The 18,845-nt window shown below is 44.9% G+C and overlaps 1 protein-coding gene across 2 annotated transcripts in view; it reads left to right on the top strand.

The window, feature by feature from the left end:
* sema6bb (sema domain, transmembrane domain (TM), and cytoplasmic domain, (semaphorin) 6Bb) overlaps positions 1-18,383 on the top strand; it is a 133,060-nt gene extending 114,677 nt beyond the window's left edge. For both annotated transcript variants that reach the window (XM_026159696.1, XM_026159697.1), the window contains exon 17: positions 13,767-18,383. In XM_026159696.1, coding sequence (XP_026015481.1) covers positions 13,767-14,674 — 908 coding nt within the window. In that variant the 3' untranslated portion in view covers positions 14,675-18,383. The remainder of the gene's footprint in view (positions 1-13,766) is intronic.
* The last annotated feature ends 462 nt before the right edge of the window (positions 18,384-18,845 follow it).

Genomic DNA, 18,845 nt, shown 5'->3' with positions numbered 1-18,845 from the left:
TGCGAAATCTTCGGAAGAGCCTCCGGCAGCAGTAATCTCAACACTGCCTCATTTTACTTTGTTGTTTGCAAGCCTTTTGAGGATAGAGTCAAATTGTGTTTGTGCAGACACCTCATCAGCTAAAGTCAACTCTGTTAAACTAGTCATCAGACAGGATTCGGAGGCGATGTGTGGGTGTTTGTGGGGCCGGAGCCGCCGAGACGTCAGATTCCCTCCTTGTTCCGTTACAGCACTTTTCTCACATCTCTGTTTTCCCTCTGCTGATAATAACGGAGTCGGTTTTCCAACAAACGCCTGCATCCAAATTGACACACAAACAATCAGAGTCGCACATTCGGCACCCGTTTTTGCTGTGAACTCACTCAGCCGTAATGACATAGCTAGTGTTGCCACAGCGTAGCTACAGATGGAAGCAATTATGGTGCTGTGAAAATATTTCCTGAAGAAAGGCAGTGTTTTGACTGGTGGAACAGCGGGATGCAGTCACTCAGTAATTGAGGTCCGCTAAAACATCAATGAGGCGAAGGCAGATTGGTGATCCCTTGTTGTGGCGTCATGTTCGAGTGGATGACGATCACCGCAGAGCTAGGACGGGCTCGTGCTTTTTGTCTGGCTGCTTGGAACGCTGTGACGAGCTTTGTTTAGGAAGGAAAACGTGTTGCCAAATTTACAGCCGCGGCCTCATTTCATTCCATCCTAATTATTGCACTTTGGAGGGGGCCTCGGCTGAGGTTTGGGCAGCGGGGCTGATAAAGCCAACAGAGTTCTTTGTATTTAAACGGCAGCCGGTTAAAACACAGGATCTTAAGTTTGCTGATGATAAATGTGTTGCCCTGCAGTCTGAACCCATCCAGAGGCAGAGAAAGACAGAGATGATGCTATCCCCTTTCAGAGGCAAGGCAGAGAGCTTTCAGAAACCTTCATACCACCTTCCTCAAATCCTAACTCTCTTCTGTCACTCCTGCAAGTCGCACACAAGGGCAGGGAGCGAGAGTGAGGGGAAGCGGAGATGGAGGAAGCGCAGCGCGTAACTGCGCATCCCCAGACACCAGCTTGCGCTCTAGCTCTCACATCTTTCCCACCCCGAGGAGCTTCTGAGAGGCTTGAAGAACAGAGCCAATCCCCTCGGTGAATACTGAGGTTTAGGCTGATGAAATACGAGGACCTCACACCATTTACCAACTGACATGTGTAAGTGTGTGTTTGGGTGGTGAAATATTGTCTGGTGTGTGTTGTTTTTCAGTGTGGATTTTTTTTTAAAGAGCTCTAAGAAGATAAGAATAGTAGCTTCAGCCTTTAGAAAGCTCGGCGAGGTGCAAGGACTCCTGAAGGTTTTCGGCTCTTTCATCTGACTTCTTCCTCCGAGTCCTCTTGGCTCGCATCGCATCTCGCTCTCCATAGCAGGTTCCTCACAGAGAGCACTAAAAAACACATGGGAACCCGCTGACCCCTCAGAGAGCCTCAGATCTGGGCTGATTGATGTTTTCTGTGTGTGTGTGTGTGTGTGTGTGTGTGTGTGTGTGTGTGTGTGTGTGTGTGTGTGTGTGTGTGTGTGTGTGTGTGTGTGTGTGTGTGTGTGTGTGTGTGTGTGTGTAGCCTTATGACCGTCACATATGTAAATCAAAAGCATTTATTGGAGGGAAAAAATGTCGCATATATTGTAATTAAAATATGGTATTACAACATAGTGTCTGCAGAATATTTCAGTGGCCTTCGATCGGTACTATGTATACACAGCGTGAACGTTTCCGATGTTATGTTTGTGTTTTTCTTGGATTTGTCAAAATCAGACGAATCCATGAATCCTCCCTTAGTTATGCTGCAATAGGTGTAGGCTGCTTGGGGATTCCCATGATGCACCAGGTGTTTCTTCTTCACTCACTGTGTTTATACACCTCTCTGCGTTGAATCATTAGTTATTATTAATCTCTGGCTCTCTTCCACAGTGTGTATTATTGTTGGGTCTTTATCTTATAATACACAGGACGTCCATGATTTGAGAATTTGGCGCGATCTAAATAAAATAAGCTCCACTTGATGGTGTTACTACATTGTCAGCCAGAGCTGATCAGCAGACTTCGTCCCTCTATTGTTTTTGTTCTTGCAGTGCAAGAAAAACTGTCATTTTTTTCTCCCAAGCTTCAATCGTTATTTGCTAATGAATAATTAAAGGCCTCCTATGAATCAGTAAATCCTAAAATAGTCCCTTTTAAGTGATCATTTGTTTTAAATGTTTATTAAGCACAAAAAGGGTTTGGGGAAAAAAACCTGTGCCCCGTTTAAAAATCTCGACTCTATGAATAATTAAATATTTTCATGAAAATATTTAAACTTTACAGAAGTCGAATGAACACGTGCAGGCTTCCACATCGCTCCTCGTCTCAGATGAATGTCGGATCCAGCCGGGCTTCCTTTTTTATGTCACGCAGTCATCTTGTACATGTAAGTGTTAAAGTCAGATCCTAGGTGAGCTCAAAGAAACTTTCCTCCTTCGGAAGATGAAAGTAAAAACTGCTTTCTGGTGTCAAACTCTGCACGTGTGTCATTCTGCACACTGAAGCTCAAACATCTGACACAAAGAAGTGAAAGGAAAGCACTGTTTTTGAGGAGAGAGGGACTGATTTCCAGAAAAAAATAAATTTTTCAGGCTTTAATGTCTGATAATAATGCTGTAACCTTTTTCTTTTTACTAGTCCAAAGTTTGAGGCCACAACCTTGATAAACTGTAACTGTGGGGCACAAATAAAATCGTTAGGTGCTTGATTGCAAAGATTCAATCAAATAAAACAACGTGATGAACAGTCTGACAAAGAAAAAAGAAATATTTAATATTTCTTTTAACTGATTGTAGTGCGCTTAATGAGATCAACTGTAGTGCAGTTAAATTGCCTCGAATGTTTCGTCAGTGGAATAAAACAAAAACAATGCTTTTGTGCTTTAGTTGCAGTAAAATAAGAGCATACTGAGTACTTCTACTTTTACTTTGATTACATTTTGTGCCTTATATTTAGGTACAGACCCTTTAGCGTGCACATTTACTTGAGAATGAGTGTGGGGCGATGGTTTGTGATGGTGAGCGTCCTGGTTTGCATGAGCCGGGTGCCAGCCTCAAACAGAGGTGATACATTTGTATGAACAGCAAAATATAGATGGGGTGTGAGGTGACCCTACGCTTTGCACAAGAGCACACGAGCGTACGCTCCACTTTGTCTCCGTCTGCTGAAATAAACAGCGGGCTGCGTGCTGTTTGAGGAATCTGAACTGGCCCGGGGCGCTGAGTAATACGGGTCCGGCGCCGCGTCCTGAAAGTCCTGCAGTGTGACAACCAGAGTGCTGTAACTACTCTGCTCTCACAGCTCTGGGGATTGTTTTTGTGTCACTCTGACGAAAATCGACCATGGTGAGTCCCCTACATCAAACAACACTTTCCCTCCTTTCTGAAACACATCAATAACACTGCTGTGTTTTTTTCACGCTCCCCCAGCACCCCGTTTTTACTTTCACTTCATTGGTGTTTCTCTTCCCTCTGACACTCGCACACCTCTTCTTTGTCACATCTCTCGGCCTCCATTCCTCTTTCCGTCCTTCCTCTACTCACTGTCCGTCACCCTCTTCCTATCTTGTTAACCCCGGAGTTTGTTGCGGCACTCCGGTATTGATCAGTCGAAAGTCTCTGTAGTCCGGGGTCCTGACAGGCGCCGTGATTCTGAGTGATCATTCAGCTCTGGAAGTATCCTGGCGGTGTCCATTTGCGGTGCCGTGGGCCTGTGTCATGGCCGAGACATTTCATTAAAGGCCACCTGTAAATTAACACAAGAGACGAGCGGCTGCACGTATACGGAGAAAGCAGCTTTTGTCAGCCGCCCGCCTTGACGTGAGGCCTGATGGTTTAATCATTTTGTTAAACCTTCATAAATTTGTATGTGGAAAGATTCCAACACTTCAGCTCTGGTGGTGTTAACATAAGAAAAACAATGTGGCGTGTGTTTTCAGCTGGTGGGTATATAGCACACACAGACGTGATATATGGACGTAGCATGTGAGAAAGATTAAGTTGAATTGCCTGCTTCATGATTTAGGAATGAGAGACGTGAACCCTCTGGGCAGATTGTTAGACTAATTCTGTGCGGACCTGCTCTCCAATTTATTGCCTGCGACAAGTTTGTGAATATTTATTATTGCTCTCGATAGTGCACGTTTGGCTTTGCACCTAAAATGAGAATATCAATTACCAAACGAAAGCACAGCCAGCGCTGTATAGCACCCCTATATAGAGGGAAATAGTAAAAAGCTACATCCTACTGAGGAAAACACGCATGCATGTTTGCACACGTGCACTCTCGTGCACACGAGAAGCTCTACAAAACAATTTATTTCACCACAGTGTCCGCCACAGCCCAGTTGCTTTGTTTGGATTGGATGCAGCTGAAACTGCTAACAGATTCTCTCTTGTTAAACTGCCTTTCGCTAAAAGGTTGACCAGATTTGGAGAACAAGGTCTGCTGATCTAATCGAATAAAGAATGAGGAATAGCAACATGTGTGCGTAGGCTGTGAAAAAAACATTTATGAGAATGGAAAAGAAAAAAACTCCTGTAGCATTTGATTACACGGCACCCCCCCCCCCCCCCCCCCCCCGATGATTTTAACACACGTTGTTGCCCAAAGCAACTCCAGACTTACCTCATTTACCCCTAGCAGAGTTTTCTATAAGCACAAAGAAGGAAGCCAAATGAGGGTGAGTTAAAAACGTAGATACACGGGATAGAAATAGCGGGATGGAAAAGTGGAATGTATAGGCAGCAAGGTCTGTAATTATGCAGTCATCACTGAAAGCCTTGACTCTAAATCAGCCAAAAGCCTGATGTGCCCTCGCTAATAAACCCAGAATCTATTAACAGTGTGTTTTTTGGTGGAGATTTTATGGAATTTTAATTACAAACACATGGGTGGTGTGCATAAATGTTTTAACATATTGATCAGCCGAGTGAGCGTCTCAGCGGCCCTCGGGAGCCAAGGTTGGTGTTTTTATTTCTTTATCTTTTTTGTGCGAGAGAGTTGTGCACAAGTCCCCAGCAGCTTTCTTTAAGCCGCGCTCTGAAAACGCTGTCAGGGACAGACTGTAAATGGTTTTACAGTCATCCCGAGAGTAAACAGGGTTTATGAGCAAGCAAGGTTTAGTCCAAGTAAGGAGCTGGGCTTCTTTTTAAAGCCTTTCGATTCTTTCCCAGTTTGCTGCCTGGCTTGAACACACATTGGTGTTAGTTTCACAGCTCACAGCATGAGGTGCACTGCGTTTGTGTGCGTGAAACAGAAGTAGAGGAGGTAGTGGAGGTAATGGGTAAGTTATGTAGTGTATCTGTTAAGAGAAAAGTAAAAGGAGTAAGACGGCAGGAAGGAGTACGTGCTAAAAACAAGAAACGAAACAGCGCCTGCAGTCTCTTCAACAGAGGAGAAGGAGACGAGGATAATGAGCAAAATCACTGAGCCATGGATGCAGGCACAGCGCGCACTTACTTATTAACTCACACATATTCATACATCTATACACAGTTATTCACACTACAGCGCACGTGCTTTGCCACGTGAAATCCCACCGTCACTGCGTGCATAAACACATTAACATTATGCATAAAAATGGTGGATTCCAGAGATGAAAGCCCCTCAGATCACCGGCTGTACGCTGACACAGTCGTAACCTATCAAGCTCAGAAGTGTGCGCTCGTGGCATCGACAGGTCCACCGGGAAGCTGTGAAGTCTCTTTGTTCTGTTTTGATGTGCTGTATTTCTAAAACATGGATTCTGGCTCTCAAACCGCATAAAAGTTCCCCTGCTTGCCTTTTGATTAAGGAACCTATCGAACTGTAGCAACCTCAAATAGTTTGCAAATTAATTTGTTAGCATCTAAAATGGCTAACGATTTGAGTCATGATGCTGGCAGGAACACCAAAAACTTAACACTTCATAGTTTTATTCAAAACCTAAAACTAAATTTTCAGTCTGGTTTGTTTTAGCAAACATTTCAATTTCATTTCTGTGATACGAAGAATGCGCACACGCCCCGGCTAGCACCCCATCCTCACTAGCTGCGTGTGCTACATCTAACAGATGTAAGTAGTTAAAACAGCGAGTGAGGTTTCCTTCTGTGTTTTTAGAGGCCATCTGAATCAAATCATATCTTAAAAAACTCATTTCAGCTGCTCGAATCGTGTTTTTCTTTCTTCCTCAATCGTCAAACTCCATTCAGAAGTCCAGCGTAACAAACTGCTATAAAAACAACAGCGTTTTTTTTTTCTTTGTTGAGTGCAAAGGCGCGTGGGAATGTTATCCGGTCGTTAAGTGATGACGCGACGAATCCTACTTCCAGGCCTAAAGTAGTCTGCGTTTAATATGGCTTTTGTGTTGTTAACATGTTTAATGTTTTGTATTTTCTTCTATTTAATCTCAAAAAGCTCCTAAAACAGTCAGTGATCACTGTTGACCTCCCTCGGCTTTTATTACCGCTAATCATTTATTTAAGCTCAGTTTTTAAAACCTTAGGATGTAACTACAGCCCAGCCCATGCAGCAGTATATGAATGACTAACCTCGTATTGTGGATGGATTATCTCAGTTGTTCTCCTGGCTGAAGTTTGGTCCTTTTACAGCATCCTGCCATGCGATTACATTTGTTCCTGACCACCGAGAACACTCACGTCAACTTTTATCGAGTGGAAAAAAAGTTAGCTTGTTTATATTATGCTAACATAGCTGTGTTGCTAATGGTCACGTAGCACATCATTATATACCAGCTAGCCAAACTTCAGTAACCCTACAAACGTCACTGCTGTTTAGTTTTCTGTCTTCATTTATGTTGGAAGTGATAACAGAGCTGTACGTTTTAATTTGTTTCCAAAACCCCGCAGTCAGGACATGCTATATTGTATTTAGATAGAAGCTAGCGAGCTAACTTCCTGCTAACTTCTAACTCCGTTAAATGTCATAAATTCCGTTTTCATGGATGCCTGGATGTTAAACTTAATTGTTACACCTGGTAGAGCAGAATGCTGATCATTTTATTAAAGATGAAAGACTTTAGACAGTTTTTCAACTCTCAGTAATGCTATAGTGATCGTTTGATATATGGACCTGCAGCGGAGTTTAGGTCCAGACAGGCTAGTGATGTCAGACTTAACGACCGGATAGAGACGGACAGATTTACATCCCCGGTCTCCAAAAAACCCAGTTTCAACATCGCTGAAAGGTGTTTTATTTTGTTAAATAATAACTACGGGAAATAAAGATCACAGTGATTTAGTGATCATTAAAATGTGTTCAGAATTTGCAAACTGATGATGATTCAGTTCATAAATCACGGCACGCTGCTATCAGACTACGGCACAGAAATAAGAACAAATCAGTGGCGTAAGAACAGTCAGCTGCTTAGACTTGTGTAAACTGCCTTTAAAACACATGTTGTGTAGATCACAGGACACCGACGGGAGCTGTGGCTGTAGATAACAGTGGGCACGCTGCAAGATAACAGTTTAACGCCAGTAAATCTTTCAGCGATTGTCTGAACTCGTGTTTTTCTGGAGGTCACTGCCGTGTTCCCAGTTTTTGCAGTCATTACAGTATCATCATAACCTACAGAAACCACGGCCAAATCTGCCAGAACGATAAGAATCAGTACATGTGATAAACAGGGATTATGCCTTGGCTGCACTTCTCTAATCATAATCATCATCACCGATGGTGGGTCGAAAATAATTTTCCTTCCCTTCGTCTCATTCACACACGTTCACAAAGGCCTTTGTTGAAAGCGGCGCCAAACTGCGATTCTGGAGCGAGCAGATACCGAGTCTTCTGCCAGAGCTCTAATCAAGGCAAATGTTGAACAACTGGCACGGCTAGCAGGGCTTTTCAATAATTTCCTTTACTCGCTTTCTAAATGCGGGGAGGTAGAAATGAGAGCGGAGGACAAGTACGAGCGATTATTGGTAGGCACAGAAATTTATCGTAACCGCGCCTGTCACACTGCAGAAGTAACAGAAACTTTGACACTCGAATATAAAATGAGATTTTACTGGAGCAACCTTGATTTGAAAGTATGTGAATAAAAGTTTCCTTACTTCTCTTTTGAGTTCGAAGCTATTACTCCCATCATGCCGCCACCCCCGGTGATCAAAGGAGCGGTGGGTAGGAGAGAGAAATTGAGAAAGGATTAACGACTAACAAGCGGATAGGAGGGAGGGCAGGACGGCGCTGCGCGAAGGAACGGATGACTGCGGGTTAGAGACAAAGACAGCGAAATACCAGAGAAACTCTGATTTTCTTTGTGCTTTTGATTTTGACAGTTAGGCAGTATAAAAGTATTTTTGAGCAAATATCTTATCAGTGTTGCTTTCAACAACAGGGAACAACATCTCTCTGCTCTCTCTCCTCTGCGCTCCCTCCTCGGTCGTATTTCGTTTTTGTGGTCACCTCTTTAATCCCCTCTCCTTTTTTTTTTTTATTAGCCTTGTCCTCCCTCTCATCTTCGCCCCCTCTTTTGTCTCATGTCCTCTCTTCTCCTCCCACTTTCTTTCCTTTTTTTCCCCTTTTTTAGCATACATATTGTAAAAATCACTCTCCTCTCCCTTCTTCTCATTGTTACGCTGTAATTGGAGCTGGAAGCCCGGAGACAAGCAGCTCAGTGTTCGTCAGGCTGACAGGCAGGCCTGTTGGCTTCTATTAAGGTTTAATAAGTGAGCAGGATTGGAGAAGAGAAGGAGCCGAGATGAGGAAGGAGCGCGCGAGCAGTAGTTTCTGCTGTCACCCCAAGGATGCGGGGAAACCTGCCTGCTGTCACAAAAACGCACACTTCCCAATCGCTCTGCTTTCTGCGTGCTCTCTTTATCATCGTAATCCTTTTCCAGCTTATTCCCACTGGCTGAAGATTTCCTCTCGATGTCAAGCATCCAAGAAAGACATAAGTGGGGGATAAAAGAAGCTGGCAAAAAACAATTAACATATCTAAGTGTCCATGTCAAAGAGAGAGAGAGCAAGAGAGTTGGGGTGCCGTGATTACTGTGACACACACACACACTCGTACAGCAATAATAAACACACTTGTCAGAAACGTGCCCCTGCATGAAGCTGACAGCAGCATTATTGCAGCCATGCAGAATTTAATCTAAAGTGTCACACAGCAAGCCTGGACCACAGCCGAGGTACACGTTAAAGAAGCATCTGAAACCTCTGCATCCGAGTGCGCTGCGAACAATTCCAGATGTTGTGAGCGTGGGAGAGGAGATTTGTGGCGGTTATTGGCTCGTTCTGAATTTTTCTGCGGTCGCAGAACTTCATTTTCGTTTACAAACTCATCAGGACTCGAGGGATTATTAAAGAAAAATCCAACCCTAGATACGTGCAATACCTGACTTTTCAAACTCCTCAAGCCTCTGTGTGTGTGTGTAGGAGTAGAGCAGAGGGAATATGGTAGTAACTTCCTGCCTCTGTGTCGCATCTGTGCCTCAAAAATGTCTATTTTCCTGAAGAGAGGAATAATAATGTAACTAAAGCTGACAAGCTCTCCGAGCTGAATATCGGCCAAAAACATGGAAATAAATACAGCAATAATCAGCCTGTGTTTAGGCTGCGCGACCAAAGATGCCAACAATATGTTCAAGGAGAGAAGAAGTCCCAGTGAACAAACGCCAAATTCAGTCCAAACATGGAAGAGCATGGGTGCTTAAATGAATACACAAAGACTGTGCTGGTTAGCCTGCGTAACCACGAGCTGGCTGTGTTTTGATATGCTCTGAGATCTCAATTATGAGCTGCCATCTGTGTTCAGAGCAATTTTGAGATATTAGGCAATCAACTTTTTACATCCCATTGGGCAAAATCCTAAATAAGCCTAAATACACGGTCAAATAAACACTTTCCAATGCATAGCATGAACCACATGTGAAGACCTGCTGCAGGAGAACAAACTTATTCTTTTTTCCATACGTGTTAATATTCAGAGGCTGTGATGAAGTGATTGGGGAACAAAATGGGAACGTGGGGAGGAGGGATTGTTGAATCAACCAAAAGCAGAAATGAAAGACAAATACAGATCGCATTACGCTCTAAGGCTGACACGATCCCGCTGATCTCGGCTTATTGAGGAACATTTGTGTGATGCTGAACCGAACTGAACTGTGTGTGTGTCACATAATTAGCAGGCTGTAACTAAAGCCTGTGTCCACGTGTTTCACTGAGCTCAGCGGATTGGTGATAAAGCACTAATTAATGATGAAAAGGACATTGATTGACCAACAAGGCCACCTGATTAATGGCAGGATTCGATCGATGGAAATTGCAAACTTGTGAGTGTATGAGCTCACATCGATGGCGTCCGCAATCTATTGTCCAAGCTCTAACATTTAATTGTTAGTGACAAGGGATGGATGAATGATTAAGTGCAGTTGTACCCATTGTCACCTCAGCTCTGTGGGATGCAGTCATGCTTTAAGGCAGAGACGTCAAACTCGTTTTACATCGTAGGCCACACGCAGCCCGCTCAATGAAACTCCCATTTCAAAAAACATTTCTATCATTTAATGACAGAATAATCTATTAACCTAATTACTTTGGTGTAGCATGAACGGCCGTGTTCAAAGTCCTTATCAGTAAAAAGAAATGTGTAATACAATTAGAAGTCCAAAATTTATGACTCCCTTCACGTTTTCCAAAGCTGTCCAGAGGAGCTTTATTGGAGTCTCTGCTAGGCCAATTCTGGCCCCAGGACCTGATGTTTGACACCCCTGCTTTAAGTAGGATGGGTGGTGTGAGGAGGTGGCAGCTGCTCCAACGCTGCTGGCTGTGGCTAAACCAAGCCTCCTCCTTGAGCCTGGCTCTGCTGGAGTTTTCTTCCTATTAAAAGGGAGTTTTTTCTTCCACTATCGCCAAAGCGCTCGCTCATACGGGGTCGTATGATTGTTGGCACAGACAGACAGAGTGAAGGGCAGGATGGAAATGTGAGCTGTAATTTTCCTGTTATTGGGTCAAAATACGCAAAAATATTTTGTCTGCCTCACATGAGCTTTTTGTTAAATAGCAAATATGGACACATCAAACTAAGACGGAGAGCCTGATAAATATAACAGCTATCAGCATTTCCTCACAAAGGAGAAGAGCTTCAAGTTGGCAGAAAGTTTTTTCCATTGTTAATTCAGTTTTTAATGCTCAGTGATCGTAAAATGTTCTCAAGACGTGGCTGAACCCAAAGAGTTTGAGGATTTTGTTGGCAGAAAAGTAAATAAGCTGCAAGTAAAGTCCAGTGAGTTCCACAAAAGGTCAAAGCCGAAGTATTACAACACCTAACACTGAAATTATCTGAGAAAAACTAAGTGGTTTTTCAATGAATTTATTCCTTGAATGAGAAATTATTAATATTTTTGTTATAAAACACGAAGCCGTTATTTAATTATTATTAAACCCATTTGTCTTCAAATTTGACATTTTTTAATAAAGTTAAGAATATGCTAATACCTAACAAATTCAAATAACAGCTGTGCTCACTATTACACCCCATTATTCACAGGTTAAATTACCCACATCCTGTAAGCACTGACGCAGCAGCGTGCTCCATACAAAACCGCACAACTTTATGAAGTTACTTCAAGATGAAGCTGCAGATTTGTCTGCTGGAGACGGCGTCCTTGTTTTTATCCAGCCCTTTCACACAGGAAGTAAAAGTCAGGGTGTCGTCTAATATTATTTTTAATTTAATTTGGAGTTTTGTCATTGTCTGCCTGCTTGTTACGGCTTCAGTGATGTTTGCAGGCTAAACTGGTAAATGTTTATTGGATATTTGTGGCATTTATGGGAAATTTCTTGAGGGGAAAGCGTAATTTTTCTTTTTAAACTCAGTTTATTTTGATTGTGGTTTCCTCTTCGGGGCTGTTGATACACCTGCTGTGTGTTTTTCTGATTACAGATGCTTGGTTGTGATCATTAAAAAAAATGTTCTGATGGTAAAGTCGTGGCTTCGTGTTCCTGTCAAGTCCCAGCAGAGAGAGATTGGCTTCAGGGGGGTCCGTATTTACAGTGGATACAATCTGCCCTCGGAAAAGTCTCATTTAAGCTGAAAATAGAGCTTCTGTTTACCTGAACGTTTTACTGCCTGTGCGTGATAAGATACTGGTTCGTGCTTCCCGGCTTGTGGGGCGTAATGTCTCATTTTATATATTGTCAATAGATTTCCTACACAGGTTTTTATATATGTATGCGAGTTGGCCACAGTGTCAGGTTGTCTTGAGCGAAAGACCCAAAGATCAGCTAAATTTGTGAGTCACTGCTGTCGGTGTTGAGTTAAACAGTTTGTGTGTCAGCTCAATGTCCAGTCTACAAATGGCCAGATGTCTCCATGCAGGATTTCTTGGTGCTGCGTTTGGTTGGACAAAAAGTTCAGAATCATTTTTAGGCGAGTAAAGAGTCAAAGTTTTTACCCCTTTTAATCCAGCCGAGAGCGGCGTGGCCGTTCGGCCGCCTCTCACAGCGTCTTAGCTCCCTTTCCCCTGCTTTAATGCCAATGTGTAGCCTAACACCAAACGAGACAAAGCCACGGGCCACTTTAATTAAGCACCAGGCTGTCTCGTGCTGGAGTGTTTGAACCACAACCGGCACCATTAAAAATGAATATCTCTGTTAATAAAAGTATGTTTGTTTAAAAACACAACAGTCCCGTTTTCCTCGTGTTCATTATTCCTCCCGTTCTCTGCCCCGCTTTGTGCTCAACAACTTGTAAGTGAGTAAGTGGCTCCCACTGTCTATTAATGATATCCATTTATTTTCTCTTAGAAAGGATTTATTTTGCTGTCCTTGTGGAGACATTCCTCCCTCTGCTACTACTGGAGCTGTAATTTAACAACTATTACGAGTGTTTGTCTAAGGCCCCAAATGTTCAAGTATGCTTTAGGCCACGATGCTCTCTCCTCTAACACCCTCTTTTTTGCCTTCATCTGCTTCCCTTGGCACGCACGTGCTCTCATTGTATTCATTTGGTGCTTGTCCCAAGAGCTTACGCAGCAAAGAATGACTCCTTTTCTGGCATTTTTCTAATTGATCCATGGCAGCCCAGGCTGTGGTCTTGCTGTTTTCATATCTTCAATAATTCATAAACAGTTCTGTCTGAGGGACTTCATCTCTTGTACTCACTTAAAAAAAAAAAAAAAACCCAAGATACAGAAAGTTGTGTTTCGCAGATGAGCTGTTCTTTATCTATAAACATGATGCCTCGCGTTCACTCGCGCAAGAAATCATCTTGCTGTATGGATGCAACAGAGAAAACGAATGTATGCATACGTTGGGCTAACACTTACAGGGTGTTTCTGTTTCAAAATAGTTTAAAGTCAGACTAGCTACAGCACACATGTAACGTCAACGGCACCTGGACTGTGTAAGAGATTTTCATCGTATGGAAGCTTGAAGTTATTACTCGCCATTAACGACAGAGTTGGCATCTCTCTCTGTAAAGCTAATGTTGTGAAACATGTTAGCTTTGAGAGCTATTCTCAATCAGGAAGACAGTTATTAGAGCTATTAAAATCACCATCCACTTTACATAATGAAGGCAATTAGCCACAGCTACCTTGGCTGGAAAGCATATGACAATTACCACCCACAGAGAGGAGATGGAAAATAGGTCACTCTGTCTGGCCGTTTGCAAACTCCCACGCACTTTGTGCAGGAAATACTGATGCTTTTTGCGTGTTTTCACCAGTTGACTGAAGTTTTTTTTCTTTCTCTCTCTGTTAGGAATTCTGCTCCAAGAGAGTTTCATGGAGGAGCCCGATGGCCTCGTGTCCGTAAACCTCTTAGTGGTGTCTGCTGTTTCAGCTTTTGCAACAGGAGCCGTCCTTTCTGGTCTCACCGTCTGCTGGATCATGAGTCACCGGCACCGCCACTCTCGCGGCTCCGGAGCCGGCGGCGCCCGGCGCAAAGGCGACAAAGAGCAAAGCATGCTGGGACAAGGCCGCAGCGGGTCGGTGATGAGCGTGACGAGAACCAGCGGCGGGGAGCGGCGCTGTTCACAGGCGGACAACCCCTTCGTCACGCCCAACGGCTGGCCTAAAGGAGAGATGGACCCCGGCTTGCTGCCCACGCCCGAGCAGACCCCCCTGCAGCAGAAACGGGGTGTACGTCTCCCGGACACCGAGTGGGACCAGAGTCAGACCTTCCTCACTGCCGTTGGGACTCCCTGCCCTAACAACTCCGTCATCTACCTGAGCTCCAAGTTCCTGCACGGTGGTGGAGGCGGCGGTGGTATGGTCCGGATAGATGACCCAGGAGAGGTGGTGCTGCCTCCACACACAGAACGCCATCGCTACCTGATCCTCGCCACGCAGAGAGGGGAGCACGGTAGCAATCGCCCCACCGGTGCGCTAAGGAACTCAGCAGGAGAATACATCTACCCTGCCACGCCGCAGGACTCCCCCGACCGACGCAGGGTGGTGTCCGCTCCCACTCCCCACATGGACTACGGGGAGCCTCGCTGGAGTCATGAGGCGCTCAACTACAACAGCAACAATGGCGCACCCTATCACCCTCAGCGCCAGGGCCTCATCAGGCCAGACATGCACGGGCCCCGAGGGCTGGGAGAACTGGCTGACTTCAGCCATCTTCTAGGAAAGAGCGTGGGCGAGCGCAACCCCAGTGGCCAGTGAGGCGACGCAGACGAGCCCTGACGCCAACCCCTTCCCTCCAACAGCAAACTGGAATCAAACAACCCTCAGATTCACTGTCCCGGTCCAACCTTACCCTGTCTGTCCTCTCTCACTGTCATTCAATGTTCAGACATCACTCAGCTGACTAAAGAGAGGGACAAAGAGAGAGAGCTGACAAAGAGGAGACAACTCTCTGTACATCTCCGTTCCTCCGTTCGTAATCCGAGGTGCACGCCTCGGCTCTGTTGGTGGATCCAACCGCAGAGCGTGACTTTGACTCCACGGGACGACCGGCGAGCTAAAAAGAGGGGTGCGGAGAACGAAGGCTCTTCATAGAAGGACAGTGTGGAGATTAAAAAAACAAACAAATAAAATGACAATTTGGCTTGCAGCACCAAATGTGAAAGGTCTCCCTCCACCATTCTGTTCACTGTTTTAACACCACGGATCTTCTTTAAGTGTGAAATCACGTTTCTGCTTTGGTTTGTTGATGCCGGTGGCGTCCAGCAGACAACCATGTGCTTTTCTTTGGACTCGAACTGATGTCGCTGTCAAAGGGCCGCGACTCTCAGCCAATCACGCTGTGTGTATGTGCGAATACGTGTGGCCACGACAACCCCAGCCAGCGTCCTGTCTTAACTGTGAAGTACACCTGTATAATGACGATGGTAATAACATTGTTTTCTTTTTATAACCAATCACAGAGAGACAGACGGATTTTTATCAAGTGTCTACTTGAGGCTCTTTGTGTTCACCAATCGGAGGTTTGGATGGTTGGTTGATCGGTGGCTAGTGAGGAGGTCGGACTCGCTCTGTGAAAGTAAAAAAAAGAGCAATAATGAGCAAGATATATATAAGGATAAAGATAAAGCCAATTTAATTTGATATTTTTATATCAGCATTTTCTCAGCAAGGAAAACCGAAGCTTCGAGACGTCGGAAAGGCTCTGGGAAAAAGGAACAGTATCTCCACTCCACCCCCCTCCCTTGCTGCCTCTCAGTATGCCTGGGTCTGTCTGACCTGACCCGAGGCCTCCCCGGGCTCCGCAGTTCATTTGAAGGAGGGAATGTGAGCTCTGACTGTCTGCCCGGCCGCTTGGGAGCTCCATTCAGCCTCTTCTGTCCGACACTGAGACTCTTTGTGCCCCAGAGGCGGGAGGAGACTGCGGCAACAAATAACCGTTAAGAGTCAAGGACCTAGCCCACCGACATAGCCCGGCGGAATATCAATGAGGAGGACAGCAGCTCCATCCGTCACGAGAGACACAGCGACTGGGCCCGGGCATCTCTCGCGCCTCACGCACACTAGCGATTCACTGGTTTGCCGGGACAGGGAGGAGCTGAGGGGCTGAAGCTAGGGCTGAGGCCAGAGTAGGGGCACTGCTCGCTGTTCACAATGGTCATCCCTTGTGGCTCTGTCCCTTTCTTGCTCTCAGTGTGTTTCCCAACAATAGCAGGATAAAGAAAACAGACGGGCATGGGTATATTGGGGTGTGGAGTTACTCTTTCACTGCGTTGTCTGATCTTTTGATGTTTCCTATTTTCATCAGCTCTCATCTGTCCTCGATTCAAACGTAGATAGCTTCATCTGGGTCATACGTTCGTAAAGGTGGTGTTTTTATGAGTGTGTGAGTCTCTTAGGGCTTGTATACATGAATGTGTTACTCATATTGAGTGCAACAAAACAGCTTTGATCAACATTACTCTCATTCTCGCCCTGCTTTTCTTTTCTCTGTTGAACCATTAATGACCGTCTAACACTCACAAATGCATGTTAACAATGTCAGAGCCCTGCGTGGGAGCGCTGTATGCTATAGAATACGTTTAAACCATTATACCGCGCACAAAGAAGCGAGTTAAAATGGACGAGCTAGGTTTTCCGCTTTAAATTATAGATGCTATCAACATACACAAGACACACATCTTTTGGTCCTGACACCAAACGACCCTTTTTCTATTCAGATCAGTGGTTTTTCCATCAAAGCGGGACGCATGCCCGCCCAGAAACTTTAAGCTACCTTATAGGACCTCCAGGGTTACAACAGCTCGTCATTGGGGCAGTACTCTCTGATGTACTGTCATTGTGCCCTGGAGGTTTGTAGCTTACAGAGACCAGTCCAGCACCTCAGTTTCATACCTTAATGCAGCAGTCCAATAAAACTATTAATCAACACGAATGTCTTTGAACTGTGGAAGAAGCTGCAGCACCTGGAGAGAAACCCACACAGGCACAGGAAGAACAAGCACGCAAGCTAGATCCAAAAAATGCTTTTCATTTCACTTTGATTTAACAGTTTGGTATTTCTTATATTAAACTCCAGAAGAGAAGGTCCTGTGATTAGACCCGAGGAGGTAGACTGCACTTGTGGAGACAGAAAAGCTTTTTCTTTGTACCCACACCTTTCAGCTCTCTGAGGATTTATGGCACCATTTCCAAAGATTTTCAGTTTGTTTTCTGCCTTAAAACCTTCGATCGATCTCACGGCAGGGGTCGTTTGCATGTTCTGACTGTGCCTTACTCCAGGTTCTCTGGCTTTTTCTCAAATGCATATGTTTTAGTTTGACTGGTGATTCTAGTGTGTCTGTGACTGTTTGTCTGCCTGTGTGCGTGAGCCCAGCCTCTCACCTGAAGTCAGCTCCATTCTCACGTCTGGCATCGTACATCGTCAGTTTCTGCTGCAGCTTCTTGCATTTTTTCACCTTTTTTCTTTTACAAAATAAGTAATAAACTTAGTTCGAGCGCATAGAAACACATGCAGGCATATTTTGAACAAGAACCGTGTGATCCAAGAAGCGTAAACAGAAGCATAAATCTGACCCGACACTCGATACCACCTGACAGTGTTCAGCTCTGCAGACACATTTCTGTTGAGGTTTAATACCCAGCCCTAACAAATGTACAGCCAGGCTTGACGTAATATATGAGACAGGCCAGTGAAAGAGATTTATGAAGACAAGGACAGAGGAGGAGGTCAAGCAGGCAAACGTGATGTTACTGCATTACCGCCTCGCCACCACATTAAAGCAGTGTATTCTTTACACATTCCACCCTGAAACAGGTCATTAGTACTGAGGATAGGAAGCTCTCCACCAGCCAGGACGCCGCTCGTCTCTCTCCCACCGCCGGGTCTGCGTGTGTGTGCCCACGAGGCCTCTCTGTCTCGCTCGGCGTGCCCAGCGAGGCGTCTCCTCGCTCCGCATCTCCTCCGGTTTTTTCGCTAAACATGCTTGATTAGGCAAAGTACATTCCCGGCCCTCTAATGGCCTGATGAGCCCCTGAGAAGATTACTGCAGACACATCAGCCCTGAGAGGGAGGCGCTGTTCAACCAGCTCCGCTAACCACCAGCAGATCACACACACACACACACTCGCGTGCAAACGCACAAAAAGGACCTTTAACCAAATTTGGGGCACAATTGAATTAGGATCCGCTCTGACTGGTGTACATGTTACTTTACTGACTGCATAATTTGATTACCTTAGTTCAACATTACACCGGAGCTAAAAAATTCACGTGGACCTCATGAGTGCTCTGTTTATTAAAGCCATCATCCTCCCCTTTCTTTGCATACTTCATGTCATTCCCGTTCCTCCTCACCGAGCAGCTGCACTTCTTCTCCTTTTCTTTAAACCCTTTGATTGTTAGCAGACTCTGCCAGCCCAGCTCTCATTGCACTTGTCACTATTAAAGGTTAGCTGGTTAATTTAATGATTCAGTAACAGAAACAGAAATCAAAGTACCCTCCACTTTATTTCACATTAAATCCTTGATGCGTAACAGTTTTTAGACATTTCCGTAAGCTCTCATGTGGCAAATTGCTTTCTTTTTCCTATAAGGGCTTTTGTTTTGTTTTATTTAAATGTAGCGTATACTGCCTCCAGTCCTGCAAACACACACACACACATTCTTCCTCTTTATCTCTGCTCTGCACGAATCAACACACACATAAAATTTCCATCTCTGTCTTTGTGACCCAGCCAGTCTGTGATTTTATTTATTAAGATGTGTGTGCGCGCACTCGCTGAAGAGACCATACCTTTGTGTGTTGGGGTTGTTTGTGCCGTGTGGCCCAGTCACGTGATGCCCCCCAGCCAGTAACTGCCATTTTGCCCCACGGTGCTCCAGTGCGCTGTCCGTGCTTTATGCCCCAGAAAAGGTCCAGGAAGGAGG

Source organism: Astatotilapia calliptera, chromosome 23, assembly GCF_900246225.1.
Source record: "Astatotilapia calliptera chromosome 23, fAstCal1.2, whole genome shotgun sequence".
NCBI classification, from domain to species: domain Eukaryota; kingdom Metazoa; phylum Chordata; class Actinopteri; order Cichliformes; family Cichlidae; genus Astatotilapia; species Astatotilapia calliptera.
This window is presented reverse-complemented; position numbering and strand designations above follow the sequence as displayed.